Source organism: Vipera ursinii, assembly GCF_947247035.1.
Source record: "Vipera ursinii genome assembly, chromosome: 3".
In the NCBI taxonomy this organism is placed as follows: domain Eukaryota; kingdom Metazoa; phylum Chordata; class Lepidosauria; order Squamata; family Viperidae; genus Vipera; species Vipera ursinii.
Genome location: NC_139516.1, coordinates 46952988 through 46969253, shown reverse-complemented (window position 1 = coordinate 46969253; position 16266 = coordinate 46952988). Strand labels below are relative to the sequence as shown.

General features: G+C 46.4%; 1 protein-coding gene across 5 annotated transcripts in view; it reads right to left on the bottom strand.

Moving 5' to 3' along the window:
* LOC310638631 (uncharacterized protein) overlaps positions 1 to 12586 on the bottom strand; it is a 42158-nt gene extending 29572 nt beyond the window's left edge. For 2 of the 5 annotated variants that reach the window (XM_083359848.1, XM_083359849.1), the window contains exons 1-2: positions 12088 to 12321; positions 783 to 867 (exon numbers count right to left, since the gene is read on the bottom strand). In XM_083359848.1, the coding sequence (XP_083215974.1) occupies positions 783 to 857 (75 nt within the window). In that variant the 5' untranslated portion in view covers positions 858 to 867; positions 12088 to 12321. Of the gene's footprint in view, positions 1 to 782; positions 868 to 12087 lie in introns of all 5 variants that reach the window. The other 3 variants (XR_014492144.1, XM_083359850.1, XM_083359851.1) reach the window with 3 other exon arrangements.
* Between the last annotated feature and the right edge of the window lie 3680 nt (positions 12587 to 16266).

Genomic DNA, 16266 nt, shown 5'->3' with positions numbered 1-16266 from the left:
GCCTTTGATCTCCCTATCACACACCTATTTTCCTCTACTGGTATTGATTTTCTTCTCTTATGCACTCATCCATTCCTCTCTTGACCACAGTTCATTTACACATGCAAGATATCCCCTTTTTTTCCTACTGGCTTTGTTCTCACATGTGCTTCCTCTTCTCTTCTGACTCTTTATTAGCAAGAGGTAATGGGCAGCCTTTCATTTTTAAGTGTTTTTGTTTACCAGTGGAAGAAATTTTCAAATGTTAATGCCAAGTATAGCAGGAGTATATATGTACACCTACCAGCAGTAAAAATGAAAAGGACTTTGTGAAAAGGAAGTGTATAGATTCTGTTGTTTAGATTCAGTATGCTGCCCGACTACTGAAATTATCTGGCAATGTAGTCATCCTTGTCTGAGTATAAGGCCATTACCATTCCAATCAATAGTAAGAGGTATTGAGCACTTTTTTAAAAAAATTATTCCAGTATCACATTAATTTCTTCAAATTTTCAGCCACGGTATTGAGGTTTGAGATAGCACTCTTTTCATTTTGTTTCATAAAAAATAATTTTATAAAACACAATTTTTGAACCAGATTGTTTTCTGAAGAAAAATAACCTTTATTCTCCAATAATTAATTTTGTGGGTTTATGTGTATCCATGTGTGTGTGTGTGTGTGTGTGTGTGTGTGTGTGTGTGTGTGTCTGTTTCTCTGTGTCTCTCTGTGTGTGTATTTCTCTGATGTCTGAAATAAGAAACTAGAGTTGAAAGTTGGGAAGAGTTAAACAGCTAAAACTTACGGCCTGGTGAAACCAATGATGATGACTTCTTCCACCGAACCTCCTCTGCCTTTGTGGGAAAAAGCCCCTGTCCATATTTCAAGGCCTGTGAGGAATTAAAAATAATACAGTATATAAGCATTATATTTAGATACATTTTGTTTAGAAGTCTTCTAAACAGAAATGCATAGGAATTTATGGCTAGTGTCACTATGCAAGTCTCTTTCTACAGCAGTGCTTCTCAAATATTTTGCAATCGTGGACCAATAAATATTAAAAAAATGGAGGACCCACAAATTAAATAATCAACCATATCCCCACATATTCTCTTTAAGAGTAGGGATCATGCTTTTTGGCAAATAAAGTTTATTTGTGTACAGTATGCCTTGCCATCTTCTCCAGTTTAAAAGGCTTTTTAAAATTAAATTTTATACCAAAACAATCAATTCAAAATTAAATTTGTGCCTCTTAAGGAAGGCTTGTAGCAGAGAGGTGGATGCTAGTTCAGTCAGATAGGCAATGAAAGTGTGGGGGCTGAGACCGAATGGGCTCTGCCCTTGATAATTAACCATTGGTGTACACAGATGTCAAGAGATTGGAGCCTCTGTCAAGGCTGAAGTCACATAAGAAACTTCACACAGAAATTATAGTCAAATTACTGTTATTTATCATTGTGCAATAGCTTGAGCTCATTATATGCAACATACCCACATATTTAATATGTTTACTATTTTGTGCTCAAATACCATCACACAGTACTAATGATAGCTTAAAGCATGAAACAGAAAAATATAGTAAAAACAGAAAAAAATAAAAATGCAAAGCCATCGTAACTACCACATATACATTTGGGGCCATTAAGCTGGGCCCATTGTTAGCACCCTGAAAAATCCAAATGTTTTCCAGTTGTGTAATCTATTTTGACTGGGGGTTGCCAAATACTGATTTTTATAATTATTTGCAGAGAGGTGGAAATATATGCAGGAAATGAAGACATGACAGTTTGTCTAATGGTCATATGTATTCCTGAATGGAGCAACCTATTTCACGTTTTACAATTTTGGTGAATAAGGCATGACAGTGAAGGCACAACTGCAAAGAGTTTTCAATGAGAACTACTAAAACTCCAGAACATAGCCACACCGAATTGTTATCCATAGAAATTCAATGCTTAAAATGCCCACAACTGAGCTTACACTGAAGAAAAACCACACCCACAGCAACCAATCAAAACACAGATTGCCTCATGCAGGAACCAGCAATCTTCAACCAATCAACAATAACTGTGTGTTCTGGTTCAACCCCACTGTTCTAGTTGCTAAATTTAAATATCTTAACACATTAGGATATAGTGATTTAAGTATGACTGTGATTTTTCAAATTCTCCTACACAATTTCCTGAAAACCTTATCTTCTTGATTTTCTGGATGCACAACAGGGGAACAGTCCAGAAAACTGGGCAATCTGACACCTCAAGCAGTAAGAAAATTAAGTTGTCAGAGGCGTTAGGTGACAAAATCTTAAACACTAGATAATATATCTATTTTAACTCTTCCTTTATTAACAAGTACATTCAGGAGCATTGTCTTAATCTGTGTTCTTCTTCACTCTCTTTTATATTAATAGGCGCTGCTCCCCATACAAAACACAAATGTCCATCAAGTGTTGTTCTGCAAACATTCCTTCTTACTCCCAAAACTCATACTTACGGGAGCATCACTGATAAGAGTGGAATGCAGAAACCCTGTATATTGCATTCCTTTAGGTGGAGGGACCATTAAAAAGGCTTTCTCACTCTCTTACCAGATGGGCAGACTCAAGCTAGAGAAGCACCCCTTTGTCCAAAGCTAAAATGGATTATTCCTTTGAATCCAATTATTCTGTCTGCTAGGTTTAATTGAAGACTACTTTTTCCCATCAGGTCTTAGGAAGGTCCTACCATGTTAGGATCTTCACTTTATCTCTTATAAAATCTGAGATTGAGGCATATCACTGGGTTTCTTCTACAGCCTTATGATACCTTACTTCATGCTAACAGACCTTCATTTAGATATTAAACAGCAAGAAGAAAGGGATTAGCCCTATAGCACGCCTTACCAAAGCACCTAAGAGATTGATCTATCTCAACAATCAACACAACTGAAACCAGCCACTTAGAAAAAACAATAATTGTGATACAGTGCCCCTCCCTCCCAATCTCACATCTAACCAGAAGTAAACCTTGGCTGATGGCTTCAAAGTCTCCCAGTACAACCAATAGTCTCAGGAGGGTCACGTATACTCATTTCACTCATATAGGTGTAGTAGGAAAATTGACAGAGACCAGGCCAAGCTCTTCAATGTAGGAAAGATTTTATTGTGCAGGTTCAAACTGCCAACAAAGCATTTTAATAAAATGTCTGAACCCTGAAAGGTCCAAAACAGCATCCATTTATACAGTTACATTTATCTGGTATTCATACGTCATAGTATAGGCGTTACATAGGGAGGAATAATATATGGTAATGTAGATAACATCATATAGAGAAGTGAAATATGCTTAGTGCAGATAAACAACAGAAAAAGGATTTACATGTGATATATGGCTACCCCAGAGGAAAACAACAGGATGCATATGTCTGGGTCAAGATAAAAATACTAACAGCTGAGCACAGCTGTCAGCTGACAAGTAGAGGGAAGTAGGACATGGGTCAGAGGCTTAGGCCTTGAGAGCTCTGCTGTAGCCTGAACCAAAGTTTCAAACCTTCAGGCCTTCTGTCCAATCTTTGGGTAAAAATGTCACACCTGAGTTGGTACCTGAGTTTGCACTGTCTCATAGGGGTGAAACAACACCTGGAGATGCCTTAATGTTACTCTTTATCCCAAATATGCTTTTTCAGGAGGCAACTGGACTTTCTTATTTTTCTTTGAAGATGTTTCACTTCTCATCCAAGAAGCTTCTTCAGCTTTGACTGGATGGTCGGGAATCAAAGTATTTATACTCCTTGCAGTCAGCTGGTCATTTGCATTCTTTTAGAGAGTTGTTGAAGCCACTTGGAGGTTTATTTGTGTCTCAGGGTCACCTGAGCAATGCAAATAACTCTACTAAAATGAGTACTGCAAATGGCTCTACTAATGGGTACAAGGCTCCACACCCATTTGCACTATTCAGGTGACCCTGACAACACAGATAAACCTCCAGGTGGCATCAACAACTCTCTAAAAGAATGCAAAGGAGCAGCTGTTTGCAAACAGTATAAATCCTTCCATTCCTTACCATTCAGTCAGAGTTGAAGAAGTTTCTTGGATGAGAAATGAAATGTCTTCAAAGAAAGACAAGAAAGTCCAGTTGACTCGTGAAAAAGCGTATTTGGGACAACTATGACCTGGATGACTGAGAATCTCCAAAGATGGTTATTCTTTATCAGACACTTAGATAGCGAACACAAGCTTGCTATTAGAAGACAAGAACAACATTCACAGGTGTGGGCACACATGGCCACACATAACCACGTTTTTAATCTAACAGGGACCGAGGCAATTGCCAGTGACAACACTAAAGGCGGCCACTTGGTTTTCAAACTGCTCCTCTGTCAACCGGCACATAGACCTCCCCCCTGCATACCAGGCACTAAGGAACTAGGAAGAGGAACAACGTGCATGATATGGAGGCAAACAGTGCAAGCACTTACAGAGTGCCTCATTGTATCAAAAATCAAGATTGCACAAACATACAACCACCCTGCATTATAGAACACAGGGAAGAAGAGAAGCAACTATTTAGAGACTCTGGTATAAGAACATGGGCAATTACTAGAGCTATGGCTATAACACAGACAACTGTCAACAATCCACTTTTGACAACAGACACCCAGAGAAAACTATATCCCCCGAAAACGGATGCATGACAACGCAAAGGAATATGGCCGGCCTCAACAAACAGACCAGTGATGTGCTCCATGAGCAGAGCGCAGAGACACCACCAGTATAAACGCAATCTCCCCACCCCAGCGTTTCCATCCTGACGACGTTGGCAGTTAGCCAATGAAAGCTTGATCTTTTAAAAATAAAAACTGTTTTTCTTATTCCATCCCAGTGTTCCCTTAGTTTGTTAATACACACACACACAGTTTCCTCTTGTCCCCAAAGTTCCCAGTTTCTAACAAATCTAAACTCCTTTACCTACAGGTAGTCTTCAGCTTACAACAATTTGTTTAGTGACAATTCAAATTACAATGGCAATTAAAAGAGTACCGTATATACTTGAGTATAAGCCGAATTTTTCAGCCCACTTTTTGGGCTGAAAAAATCCACTTCGGCTTATACTCCAGTCAACAAAAAAAAAGAACTTACCGAGGACTTGCGCGCGGCCGAGCTACTTTGCCTGACGCTGCTGGGGTCGCCCGGGCGCCTCTGCTCGCCCTCAGCAGCACCTGGCCTGGAATCACATGCGAAACAAGCCCGGCAGAGGAGCCGGAGCGGCGAGCAGAGGCGCCCGGCCCAGATCCTGCAAGGCCCGGCCGAGACGCGCCCCCAGCAGCGGAGCTGCTCCGGCTCCTCTGCCGGGCTTGTTTTGCATGTGAGCTACTTTGCCTGATGCTGAGAAGACCCGCTTGGGCACTCGGGTTGGTGTCAGTCTCCGCAGGCCCTTCTCGTTTCCAGGAACGTCAAGCGCGCTTGGCTCTCCACCCCCACGGCAGGGCAGGGCAGGGCAGAGACTTGCTCGCCCTTCTGACGGCCCTGAAGAGAAACGAAGGGCTTGCAAACTCCCCGCGAGAAGCTGGGCGAAGCGCGCGGCTGGGCGAGTGTGTGCCTGCGCGCGTATTTACGAAAGAAACGCTCCGAGAGTTCTTCTTTCTCCGCCCCCTTGGGGGGAACTCTAGCGACTGCTGTAGCCGCGCTTCTCTTCTCGGCTCCGAAAATAGGGATTTCTACTCTCTCTCTCTCTCTCTCTCCCCTCCCCACCCCGCATTCTCCTACCTCTTCGATTGCGACAATAAAAGGGCGAAGGGTGCGCTGGTTTCTTCCTCCTTCCTCCCCCCCTCCCCTCCCCTCCCCGATTGTCAGGTGAGGCAGCTGGAGGTCTGGCCGGGAGATTGTAGCCATTTTGAAACGCCGCGTCTTGAAACGCCCGATCAGCTGATTTTCGGGTGGAAGAGCCGCGGCTTGAATCTGTTTGCATCTGCCTGAATTAGACCGAAACGGCCTGAATTTGACCAGAGTTGCTTTGTAATGGCTGGAGGAACTGCAGAGGAGGTCTTGCCGGGAGATTGTGGCCGTTTTGAAACGCCGCGGCTTGAAACGCCCGATCAGCTGATTTTCGGGGCGGAAAGAGCCACGGCTTGAATCTGCTTGTATTTGTTTGAACTTAACCAGAAACGGCTCGTAATGGCTGGAGGAACTGCGGAGGGAGTGAATGCTCCAGCCTGGAATATTTGGAAAGGCTGGGGGAACCGGATGAACTGCAGCTTAAGCGACTGTTGCCGGAGGAGCCATGGCTTGAAACGCCCCAGTTTTGGGGCAGCGTTTGCTTGTTCCCTCCTTCCCTCCCTCCCTCCCTCCCCTTTCCCTCCTCTCTAAATCCTTCCTTCCTTCCTTCCTCCCTCCCTCCCCTTTCCCTCCTCTCTAAATCCATCCTTCCTTCCTTCCTTCCTTCCTTCCTTCCTTCCTTCCTTCCTTCCTTCCTTCCTTCCTTCCCCAGCCCTAATCCGGAAAGTGGAAGGAAAGAAGAGTAAAGGCTGGGCAGAGGAGGAGGGGAAGTTTAAAAAGGGGGCGGCGTTCCCTTTAAAAAGCCACCCGCCACGCCGCGCTCCCTCGCAGCACTCACGGCGGCTGGCTTCTTGGCTCCCGGTCTCCCCCAGGCTTCCCGGCTGTGATTGGCGAGCGAGCCTCCCGAGCTCCGGCGGCCGTGACATCAGCAGAAGCGGAGCAAGCAAAAGCGAAGGGGGAAGGAAGTTCACCAGCAGCACCTCGAGCCCGCTCCGAGCGCTGGCGGACGCGGAGCCGAAAGAGAAGCAGCATCTCTGCGCGCCCGGGCTGCTGGGGTGAAGTTGCAGCCGCCGCACCAACCAGCCGAGGAGAAGCAAGAGAAGGAAGTCGCCGCCGCTGCCCAGGCTGGGTTTCCTCGAAGGCTGCTGTTTGCACCCGGGAAGGAAAGTGCAGGAAAAAGGGCAAAGTGGCGAGCTAGCCCGGCATTCAACGTTTCTTCGCCGCTGCCATCCCCGAGAAGGCGAAGGGCTCCTAGTGCTGCGAGGGAGCGCGGCGTGGCGGGCGGCTTTTTAAAGGGAACGCCGCCCCCTTTTTAAACTTCCCCTCCTCCTCCGCCCAGCCTTTACTCTTCTTTCCTTCCACTTTCCGGATTAGGGCTGGGGAAGGAAGGAAGGAAGGAAGGAAGGAAGGAAGGAAGGAAGGAAGGAAGGAAGGAAGGAAGGAAGGATTTAGAGAGGAGGGAAAGGGGAGGGAGGGAGGGAGGGAGGGAGGAAGGAAGGAAGGAAGGAAGGAAGGAAGGATTTAGAGAGGAGGGAAAGGGGAGGGAGGGAGGGAGGGAACAAGCAAACGCTGCCCCAAAACTGGGGCGTTTCAAGCCATGGCTCCTCCGGCAACAGTCGCTTAAGCTGCAGTTCATCCGGTTCCCCCAGCCTTTCCAAATATTCCAGGCTGGAGCATTCACTCCCTCCGCAGTTCCTCCAGCCATTACGAGCCGTTTCTGGTTAAGTTCAAACAAATACAAGCAGATTCAAGCCGTGGCTCTTTCCGCCCCGAAAATCAGCTGATCGGGCGTTTCAAGCCGCGGCGTTTCAAAACGGCCACAATCTCCCGGCAAGACCTCCTCTGCAGTTCCTCCAGCCATTACAAAGCAACTCTGGTCAAATTCAGGCCGTTTCGGTCTAATTCAGGCAGATGCAAACAGATTCAAGCCGCGGCTCTTCCACCCGAAAATCAGCTGATCGGGCGTTTCAAGACGCGGCGTTTCAAAATGGCTACAATCTCCCGGCCAGACCTCCAGCTGCCTCACCTGACAATCGGGGAGGGGAGGGGAGGGGGGGAGGAAGGAGGAAGAAACCAGCGCACCCTTCGCCCTTTTATTGTCGCAATCGAAGAGGTAGGAGAATGCGGGGTGGGGAGGGGAGAGAAAGAGAGAGAGAGAGTAGAAATCCCTATTTTCGGAGCCGAGAAGAGAAGCGCGGCTACAGCAGTCGCTAGAGTTCCCCCCAAGGGGGCGGAGAAAGAAGAACTCTCGGAGCGTTTCTTTCGTAAATACGCGCGCAGGCACACACTCGCCCAGCCGCGCGCTTCGCCCAGCTTCTCGCGGGGAGTTTGCAAGCCCTTCGTTTCTCTTCAGGGCCGTCAGAAGGGCGAGCAAGTCTCTGCCCTGCCCTGCCGTGGGGGTGGAGAGCCAAGCGCGCTTGACGTTCCTGGAAACGAGAAGGGCCTGCGGAGACTGACACCAACCCGAGTGCCCAAGCGGGTCTTCTCAGCATCAGGCAAAGTAGCTCACATGCAAAACAAGCCCGGCAGAGGAGCCGGAGCAGCTCCGCTGCTGGTGGCGCGTCTCGGCCGGGCCTTGCAGGATCTGGGCCGGGCGCCTTTGCTCGCCGCTCCGGCTCCTCTGCCGGGCTTGTTTCGCATGCGAGCTACTTTGCCGGCCGCTGCTGAGGGAAGATCTCTGGAGAGGAGCATAAGGTGAGCTGCTGCATTTCCCAGCCTCAGCTTATACTCGAGTCACCAACTTTTTCCATTTTTTGGGGGTAAAATTAGGGGTCTCGGCTTATATTCGAGTCGGCTTATATTCAAGTATATACGGTAATTTATGGCTGGTCTTCACAGTTACACCATTGCAGTATCTCCATGGTCATCAAAATTCGGGTGTTTGGCAACTGGCATGTATAGATGCAATGTCTCAGGGTTGTGAGGAGGAAGTCTACTAAAGTCATTGTGTAAACAAACCTATTCCTGTCCTTAGGGCAGATGCTGATCAAGGTAGCCATAATCCTGTTTGTGTAACTACACATACTCCCCTGTCTTCTGCAAACTGTCTTCTGATAAGAATGTGTAGAATAACCATATAAGGAACAATGTACAACTGGGAAATGGGGGGGGGGGTATAAATATATCTGTTCATACGCCCCTCGGGGTTCAGACCCTTTGCTTTGTTTAAGCCCTCTGAACCTGCGCAATAAACCTTTCCTTTCCTAAAGAGCTGGCGTGAGTCTCTTCTTTCTACAACAGTGAGATCACTGTTGGTGAGCTTCCTGGCCAGTTTCTGGCAAGTCATGTTTATCGGGGAAGCTGGATTCACTTAATGACTGTGTGATTCACTTAATGACTGCAGAGATTCTCTTACCAACTATGTCAGAAAAGATCATAACAGTGGAAATTCTGGTCCCAACTGAGGTCGTAAATTGAGGATTACCTGTACTATTTGTTCCATGTCTTCAAACCTCTAAGCTCTGTCCATCTAGCCAGCTAAGGAAAAAGCAGCATTTCTGAAAATGCCACTGATAGAATTAAATGAAAGGTCTTCAAATTTTAATATTGAAAGAGAAATTTAAAACTGAATTTGCTGCAGTGGAAATATACTGAGTGGAGAAGCAAGTATAATATATGAAAACCAGGAAAGGAGAGCACAAAGAAAGGATGTAAGTGAAACATGTAGGCAAAAAGCAGCTGGGTCTTAGAGTGGGAAAGGAAGAAGAGAAGCTATAAAAACATCTGTAAAAGAAGATAACTAGCAAAACAGGAAATAACCTATTTTTTTCTAAAAGGTCATAAAAGGGGGCCAGAACTCAGACTACTGAGCATGTGCAATTAGTTGATTAATATTAACTGACACACCTTGCATAAATTATCTCTTAATTTTAATGTACATGGGATGTATGATTTAGTATGTAGCAGGAAATATGTAGGAGGTGGTGAGAAAGAGTATAACCTCATAGTGCCTCAGCCAATAAGGAAAGAGGAGGGATGTGCGGCAGGGGCAAGGGTTGTATAAAGAAGCCCATATTTTGGGTTAGAACTTTGGAGAGAACCAAGCTTTGATAGCTTCTCTCCCTGCTTATTGCAATAAACGAAACAAAAGGTCTTCACTGTGTCTTGGTGAGTTATTGGTCAGGCGAGCTTGTCTGGTCATGAAGGAAAGTGGCCAGGAGCGCATAACACCACCTAGGTAATCCAGAGTTCAGTCTGCTACCTAGCAACTTGATTTTGGGTTTCAGGACTAGCTAATTAATATTCCAAGTGTCTCTGATGCCAATATAGACCACAATTGATGTTCCTCCCTGATACTATTAAGCTAATTTTCTAGTTAATAAACCAAACTGTAACTATATACCGGTATGTATTCTTGCCTATGGAGGAAGCTTTATGAAAGAAGGACCAGCACGGGAAAAGATGTCGTGCTTTGAACAGACGTGTAGGCAAGCTAAGTAAAAACTATTTGCAAAAGTAATTATTATTCTATATAGTAGAAAATACAAAGCTTATGCAAGAATTCCATGAAGAAGTTTTATTGCTCTGCTGAAACTGATTTTTCTATTTGGGAGGGCACTGGAAAGCTTACCGAAATGGACTAGAAATATAGGGGAGTTAAATGCTTAAATTTGAAATTACAACCAGAAATATAGAACTGACTTAGAACAGATGTTTTCATCATATTCTACAGCAGCAAGCGTTCTTAAAACAATTCAAAAAATGGTTTTATCCAGAACTATTTAGATTAGAAAAATCCATTAAAATGAGGTATGTACAGAAACTATAATCTTGCTTCTAAAGGCAGTATCTCTACTTTGTATTACTAATAATACCAAATGTAAGCAAAATAAAATGATAAAAGGTGAGAGAAGTCCTCTTTTAGAAAAAAAAGAATCACTACTATAGGCTAACATCTGTAGAAATCAAGTAGATTACCACACACCTCATTTATAGAAGAAACAAAATGTGATATGCCACCATCTGGTGAAGATCTTGCAAATAAACCTGAAGGAATTCACACTTCCACTTCACTTCGAGGGGATAAGAAAAGCAAGCATGATCTAAACATATTAACATAATACTCGGGAGTGGAAATGTCCAGAATTAACGTTTGAGCACAAAAGTTACTCAGTTATCTTTCTAGGTGCACATTGCTTGTTTTTTAACAGCTTTCAAAAAAAAATCGCACTAGAAGGCTAAAAGTATATCTTCAAAAGCAAACGTCGCGCAATCAGCCTTTAAAAGGGAGGGAAATGGTTTAAAAATACAAAGGGAAGGTTATATACTTCTTTATGTTTTTAAAAAATGCAAAGATAAGGTTATATACTTCTTTATATTTTTTATCTGTCCATTTTTTTCTCCACACTTCTTTTTATTAGTTTGTATTAGTTTTTTTTATCCTTGCATTTTTAAATTTTAATAAAACATTTTTTTAAAAACGAGGCAAACGGTAAGGAGAAAAGGAGATAAGAACGCTAAAACGCAAAGAAAACTAACAACGTGAATAAGAACATACACCAGCCCTAGCACACTTTTTCTCCAAGATTATGCCCTGAGGATGACTTTAAATAGTCTTCTCCACCGTGGTCCCTTCAGATCTGTAGGAGCTACAACTGGGAATTACCGGTACTCCTCCTCCTACTTTCCACCTTAAGGGCTCCAAATAATGGAAGCTGTTTACAAACTAGTTCTTAAAAGCTACTACAGGAGACAGCCTCTTATTAGCAGGAGCTGACAGGATAGCCACGAGCTGCCTGCTTAAAAATAATCGCAATCTACGTGTAAACCATTGCACCGCATCGATCTCACCGCGCGCGGAAGGCACAACTCAATTCGGTTCAGGCTTCACCACCCACGACACAAAAGAAACGTAAGTAAATACCAATATCTCTCCCCCCACCCCTAACCGTGGTGTCTGTCAACACATTTTGAAGTAGGGCCGAAGCAACGAGCAGCACCTCTTTTGCACAAGTAGACCTGTAACTTCCTCTTTCTGATCCCCAAACTGGAGATCTGTTTTAAGAGCATCTTCAAAACAGTCGGAAGAAGGAAAAGAGAAATCAAGAAATATTTACAGCAATGGCAACGCTATTATAGCAACTCATAAAAATTACAAAACATTCCAGGACGTACGTTTAACCAAAAAAAATACAATTAAACCACTCTTGAGAAAGCCTGCCCCCTCCCCTCCCCCTCTTTATCTCCCAGGCCGGCTCATATTGCACGAAGTCAACAGATTCACCTTGTTTCAGAATCCTGCAGTCATAATTTTAAATAATTGCACAGTATTCCCTAGCAGTTATTTTTGTTTCAAGGAAGTCTGGCGTGTCACATCGCTTGTCCAAATACGTAAGAAAACCAGTCCTGGAAAACTTACCAAGCCAGGGTCTACTTCGGCTTTGCTTTAAAACGGGGATCCAGTCCGATTCGACCGCTCACCAGAAACGGAAGGGCTGACTAGAGCAGGGGTCTTCAAACTTGGCCCTTTTATGACTTGTGGACTTCAACTCCCAGAATTCCTCAGCCAGCAAAGCTGGCTGAGGAATTCTGGGAGTTGAAGTCCACAAGTCATAAAAGGGCCAAGTTTGAAGACCCCTGGACTAGAGCTTCACTAAAGATCAAACTGGAGAAGCGCGCTGATAACGTTAAGGTCTCCGCCTCACGAGCTCAAAGGGAAAGCAACAACCTTCTTAAGACGCGCTTCTTTTCGGCTTTGCAAGCTACAGGCAAGAAGGCGGAGCAGAGGAGTTTCCGCATTTTCGAGAGCAAGGAGGGACCAAACATTTGGCCCAGGAAAATGAGACCCCTGAGCTAACGGGCTATGATGAAAAAGAACCGGAGGGGCCAAACGTGTTTTTCCCCCCTCATAACAAAAAAAAATGTATGTGGAATTTTAGCCAATTAATTCAGATATAGTCTAGTATTATTTTATTTATGTATTTATTTAATTTAATTTGTATACCGCCCTTCTCCCCGAAGGACTCAGGGCGGTGAACAGGGCAAATAAATACCAAAAGTACAAAAATACAAAAATTAAAAACAGATTAAACCATGGTGCCCAAATACAATAAATAAATTACTTAAAAATTATGCATTATGCCAAATGCATAAAGGGGGTGTGTGGAAACAGGCACGGTGGCTTTTTAAAAGTTTGCAATAAAATTGGGGATAGGAGATGGAAATGACCACAAGTCATTCAATGTTTTTTAAAAAAAACTTCGAGTTCATTGTTTTGGGTGTCTTTCATGAACAAATAAGTGTCTTCATATTCCAAATAAGATAGATAATTTGCATAAGGCTTCAAAAGTCTTAAGAGAAATGTCAACTGGAAACGAAACGAAAAGGCTTTACAGGTGGCTGGGAAAGGCCAGTCTTTTGCAGTAACTACACACCAGAGGTCCCCAACTTTTTGGGCACCAGACACCTGTTCTGTGGAGAAAGATTTTTCTATGGACTGGAGAGAGTGTGATTTTAGTGTGCTGCCTGCATCCCACAGATGGGGCTTTGCTTGTTTGTGTGGACCGGTTGCTGGCATGGCCCAGCCCAGTACTGTCCACAGACCAGGGGTTGGGGACCCCTGCTTTACACCACATACATACAATGTACATTATCATGCAGGCCTAAAGACCCAACAAGAGAGAGTACAAGATAGTTTCCAGAAACTAAGGAAAGTCAGAAGCTCAGAAGCCTGATAAAGACACACTAAGCCATTGTTTCTCAATTTTTATCTTAAAGTGTAGACTTCAATTCCCAGAATTGTCTAGCGGCTTCTGGGAGCTAAAGTTGATACATCTTTAAATTGCTGAAGTTGAGAAACACCAGGCTAAGGAATAGTTCGGCTATGTTAAAAATGAAAAATGTAGGTCTGTTGTGAGGAGAAAATTGCCAGTTTGTAATACAGTAGTGAAAAAGTGGAACTTATATATATTTTTTAAAAGAAAAAAACCACCTCTTCAGAAACAATAGAAACAGAGATGTAGCAAGATGGGGGCAAACAGTGAAAGACAGACAGACAGATCAACCCCTAGTTAATTGCTACACTGCTGGGGCAACCAGGAAACTGCATTTTTTAATAGATAAGGAAAGACTATTCTGCTAATTTAAACCTATCCAGAGTTAAATGGATTACATCTAAAGAGAGTGAAGGAAGTTGTGAAAAGGACTGCAGAACTATTCGCTTTTATCTGTAAGACATAGAGAAGGACTTGTGAGTCCCACAATATAAATAATATACTTGGACCCAGCGAAACCTTTGACAGAGTGCTTCATTATATTCTGTCTAATAAAATGGTAAAATAGAAGTTAGGAGATACTGGAGTTAGATGCAGCCTGTTAGCTGAAAGACTTCCTCTAAGGCAGGGGTGTCCAAACTTTTTTCAAAGAGGGCCAGATTGGATGAAGTGAACATGCTGGAGGGCCGAACATTTTTCCGAACATTCTTTGAACAATTGCAATTAAATGCAAATGAATTATTTTATGCCAAGTTAATTGCAAATGGCATACTTTTCATTTTATAACATTAAGTTCAACTGGCAGCTGAGTTTTCACAATGTCGGCAACCCGCGGCTCCGGAGCCACATGCGGCTCTTTGAGCCGTCTCCTGCGGCTCCCAGCCGCCCGGTGCACGCGCACCTCTTCGAACGGGCAGTGGTGCGTGCGCACCTCTCCAAATGGAGAGTGGCACCGCCCATTCCGAGAAGTGCGCGCGCACCTTTCCAAAGGGCGGAGGTGCGCACGGACCTCTCCAAGCCACCGCCGTCCGGAGACCTGCCAACGTTTGGGGAGGTTTGGGGAGGTGCACACCGGGGAAAAGGCCGGGAGAGGAGGGGGTCCGGGCTGGGGGGAGGAGGGATGGGGTGGGGGAGAAGGAGGCTTCCCGGGCTGGGGGGAAAAAGCAGAAGCGAGGGATCAGGACTCCTCACGCTTGGCTGCTGCCGCCGCTGGAGAGGAGCGGGAAAAGGAGGAGGAGGGAAAGGAGGAGGAGGAGGTGATCGACTCGCCCAACCCAGTCCGGGCCGGCCAGCCCCGTAACGTCCGAGCTCGCACCGCAGGCGGAGAGGCAGGAAGCCGAGAGGAAGAAGACCGCCAGGAAGCTGCCTCTGCAGCCACCGCCGCCGCCTCCTCCTCCTCCACCGCCGCCGCCACTGCCTCCTCCGCCACCGGGGCCTGACCCAGGGTGTTGCTGCTGGATCGCGCTCGTCCCTGCCGCGAGTCTTCTTCCTCTCGGCTTCCTGCCTCTCCGCCCGCGGTGCGAGCTAGGACATTACGGGGCTGGCCGGCCCGGACTGGGTCGGGTGAGTCGATCACCTCCTCCTCCTTTCCCTCCTCCTCCTCCTTCTCCCGCTCCCTCTCCTCTCCAGGGTGACCCTCCTGAATGTCTTTCCCGACAGCCCGCTTCACCCCGCTTGGTTTTGCAACTTGAAAAAGGACGCCTTGCTTGGGGGAGGGAAGGAGGCAAAGGCTCCAGCCGGGTGGCGCAGAAACGCTTCCTGAGCCGTGCCGGAGACCGCCGAGAAGGCTTGAAAGCTCGCCGGAATCCCATCGCCCTCTCCCGGGGAATCACCCCGAATCCGAGGCGGGGAGAGGGAAAATGCGGGAGCGGGGAAGGCGAGGCAGAGGGGAGGAAGGCAGGAAGGAGGGCAGGTGGGGGGAGAGAAGCGGAAAGCAACCAGACGAGAGAGCAGGCGGTGGCAGCCGTAGGAGTGGCGGCGGCGGCGGCAGCAGCCAAGCAGGAGGAGTCCTGATCCCTCGCTTCTGCTTTCCCCCCCAGCCCAGGAAGCCTCCTTCTCCCCCACCCCATCCCTCCCCCCCCCAGCCCGGACCCCCTCCTCTCCCGGCCTTTTCCCCGGCGCGCACCTCCCCAAACGTCGGCAGGTTTGGGGAGGTGCGCGCGCACCTCTTGGAATGGGTAGCAGAGAGTCAATATGGCAGGAGGAAGAGCAGCAGCAGCAGCAGCAAGCAGCCGCAGTTGTTACCTTTACCTCCGGGAAAGGAGGAGACGGGGGCGGGAGCTGGGTCTGGGTCGGGGGGGGCCAGGCTTGCAGGTTGAGAGCCAAGCAGAGGAGAGCCACGGCGGGAGAAAGAGAGGGAGGCAAGATGCCGCCAAGCCTCCCCACCCCCACCCAAGAAAGGAGGCGATCCGCAGCCGCGGGAGGACGGGATCCCGCTCTGGCTGGGCGCAGCGAATGCGGTTGCTTTCTACGCTCCGCTCGCTCGCTCCTCCAACCCTCGGCAAAGCGGAATCGTCCCCCTCCGGCGAGCTTAATGGGTGCCCCCCCAGATGTTGCGCCCGGTGCGGCCGGCCCCCCCTGCACCCCCCACGCTACGCCACTGTCAGGCATACAGTACTCGGAGCAGCATTTGAACTTAGCTTGAATTAAATAAATATGTTTATAGGAGTAGGCATAACCTTGAAAAACACTTGGGAGTCACCGTTCTTTTTTTCCCGAACTTAAAGAAAGCCAAATTCTTCTCTTTTCCTCTCTTTTCCCCTCAAGTTCCCACTCACTTAAGACACACCGAGAAGAGGGTGGAGGACGCCAAGAGCACGAACTTG